This window comes from Apis dorsata, unplaced genomic scaffold (genome assembly GCF_000469605.1).
Source record: "Apis dorsata unplaced genomic scaffold, Apis dorsata 1.3 scaffold_497, whole genome shotgun sequence".
Taxonomy (NCBI): Eukaryota; Metazoa; Arthropoda; class Insecta; order Hymenoptera; family Apidae; genus Apis; species Apis dorsata.
In genome coordinates, this window is record NW_006263729.1 from 34,177 (window position 1) to 36,290 (window position 2,114).

Sequence of the window (2,114 nt, forward strand, 5' to 3'; positions counted from 1 at the left end):
ATTGTCTTTAATAGACAAGCCACACGAATAATTTATATACAATTCACAACTAAGAAGTATATTTGTTACGAATATATATATATATATATATATAAATATTTGTAATCGAAGAGCATTCGACATATTATCCAAATTGTAATCCAAATTATCCAAATTAAAATATCCAAAATACACTATATAAATCAATATTACTATTCAATACTATTGTCAATACAATTACTATTGTCAATACTTCTATCGCGGACGCGAATATAGTAATAATGGAAACAAATGACGCGACATTACTAAAATATCGGTAGAAGGTACTGGAACACACTTGATACAGTGGCGCACCACGTGGCCTGAAGGAGAATTTCGTTAGAAACGCGCGTGGCAGTCAACGTATTAAACGCGAATGTGTTCAACGAACCGTGAAACTACTCGGGTTACAGTAAACACGCCTGACCTTCGAGATCTTTCTCGAGCACTGTGCACATTTTTGTTGTTGCGGTAACGAAAGGGAAAACCGAAAAACGATGTGACCCAATAATATCTCTCTTTCGAGAGAAAGGAAGAAATATTGACTTATGTATACAGTCGATGCACTGGAGCACACCGAAGACGAAGGATCGCATGCTGCAGGACGGTTCGGAGGAGGGGGCCGGTTCACCGGGCCACGCGGGCAGGGGTCAGTCGACGAACGCCCACAGAAGAGCATCGGAGGGAGGGGCGAACATCTACTACGGGGCCCGCCGCGATCTTGGCTGGGACTCGGAGGCGCCGAGCGAGGTGGTGAACAAGTTTCGCAACTACGAGATCTAAAAGTCGAGTCGAGGTGGCGATTTCTCCCCTCCTATGTCCCCGTTAAGAGGGAGGGGGGTCTCTTGTGCGCGTGTGTCCAACCTCAAAAACCGTGGGACGAAGAAGATGAAATCGTTGACATCACCCGCCATCATCGCCTCTCGTGGGATTTGTGATCGGCCGATTAAATTAAATTCCGAGTTATTAAATTCGGTTTATCCGGTTGGCTTCCTTTTGTTCCATAATCGAGAATTTTTTTTTTCTTTTTTTTTTTTTGAAAGAGGTAAGGTAAATATGTAAGCTTGTTTCCAGGGAAATTGTTGTGTGAAAATTGTGTGAATAAGCGGGGAACGGTTGATGAGAGAGTGAAAGATCAAATATCAATCGAATAAATGAGAGAACAAGAGAGAGATCGTCTGAAAGAAGGGAAAAGATGATGTATTGGTTTTTTTTCCTTTTCTTTTCTTTCTCGCGATTCCTTTCAAGAAGGGAATCCTTCAAGAGAGGAATTAAATTAAATAGTTGTTTCTACTAACGTAACGTTGCTCGCCAAGTGAAGAATTCACTTAAGTGGTCCAGTTTTCGTATTTGTCACATTATCAATTTTCGATTAAAATCAAAACTGGAAAACCGACCGATTAACTTGGGTAACTTCTTGTATCGTCGAGTAGCTAGAGGAAAGAAAGAAAGAAAGAAAGAAAAATAAATAAATAAATAAATAAAAAAAAAAAAAAACAGTAACTCGTTGTTTCTACTGTATATCGAGTACCACGAGTATATTCGTCAGTGTCAAAAAATACTCGAACAGTTTAATCACAGTGTGAATCGAAGAGAAAAAAAGTGAGGAGAAAGGAGAGGAGGAGGAGGAGGAGAGCACGAAGTATATCGAAGTATATTTTCGAACGATGGCTCGAGCGTTCGAGGCTTGGATAAATTGTTCGAGTATGATTATTCGACTGTCGAGCAAATCGATGATCGGCGCACTTGTACCTGTGTCAAACGCAAAATATAAATATATATCGTTTTTCTCTCGACCACACTTGTGATTGTTCAAAACGAAATCGTAACCGGTAATAATATAATGATAGTTCTCGCGTTATTATTCCTTGGTAGTGTTGTATCCCTTCCGTATTTCGATCAATCCTTTCGCTTTTATTCCGAATAAAAATTTCACGAGGAAAAAAAAAAGAAAAAAGAAAAAAAATCGATCGGACGAAACGTTTATGACATCATCATCAGACGTAGACTGAAAAAAAAGGGGAACAATAACATAATAAAGAAACGGTGGATCAATTTTGCGACGAACAATCCAAAAAAAAAAAAAAAAAAAAAAA

The 2,114-nt window shown here is 38.9% G+C and overlaps 1 protein-coding gene across 2 annotated transcripts in view; it reads left to right on the forward strand.

The window, feature by feature from the left end:
- The window catches only part of LOC102672307 (J domain-containing protein), a 5,339-nt gene extending 4,293 nt beyond the window's left edge, over nt 1–1,046 (forward strand). Inside the window, exon 4 of one of the 2 annotated variants that reach the window (XM_006620243.2) lies at nt 577–1,046. In XM_006620243.2, coding sequence (XP_006620306.1) covers nt 577–801 — 225 coding nt within the window. In that variant the 3' untranslated portion in view covers nt 802–1,046. The remainder of the gene's footprint in view (nt 1–576) is intronic. The other variant, XM_006620244.2, reaches the window with a different exon arrangement.
- The last annotated feature ends 1,068 nt before the right edge of the window (nt 1,047–2,114 follow it).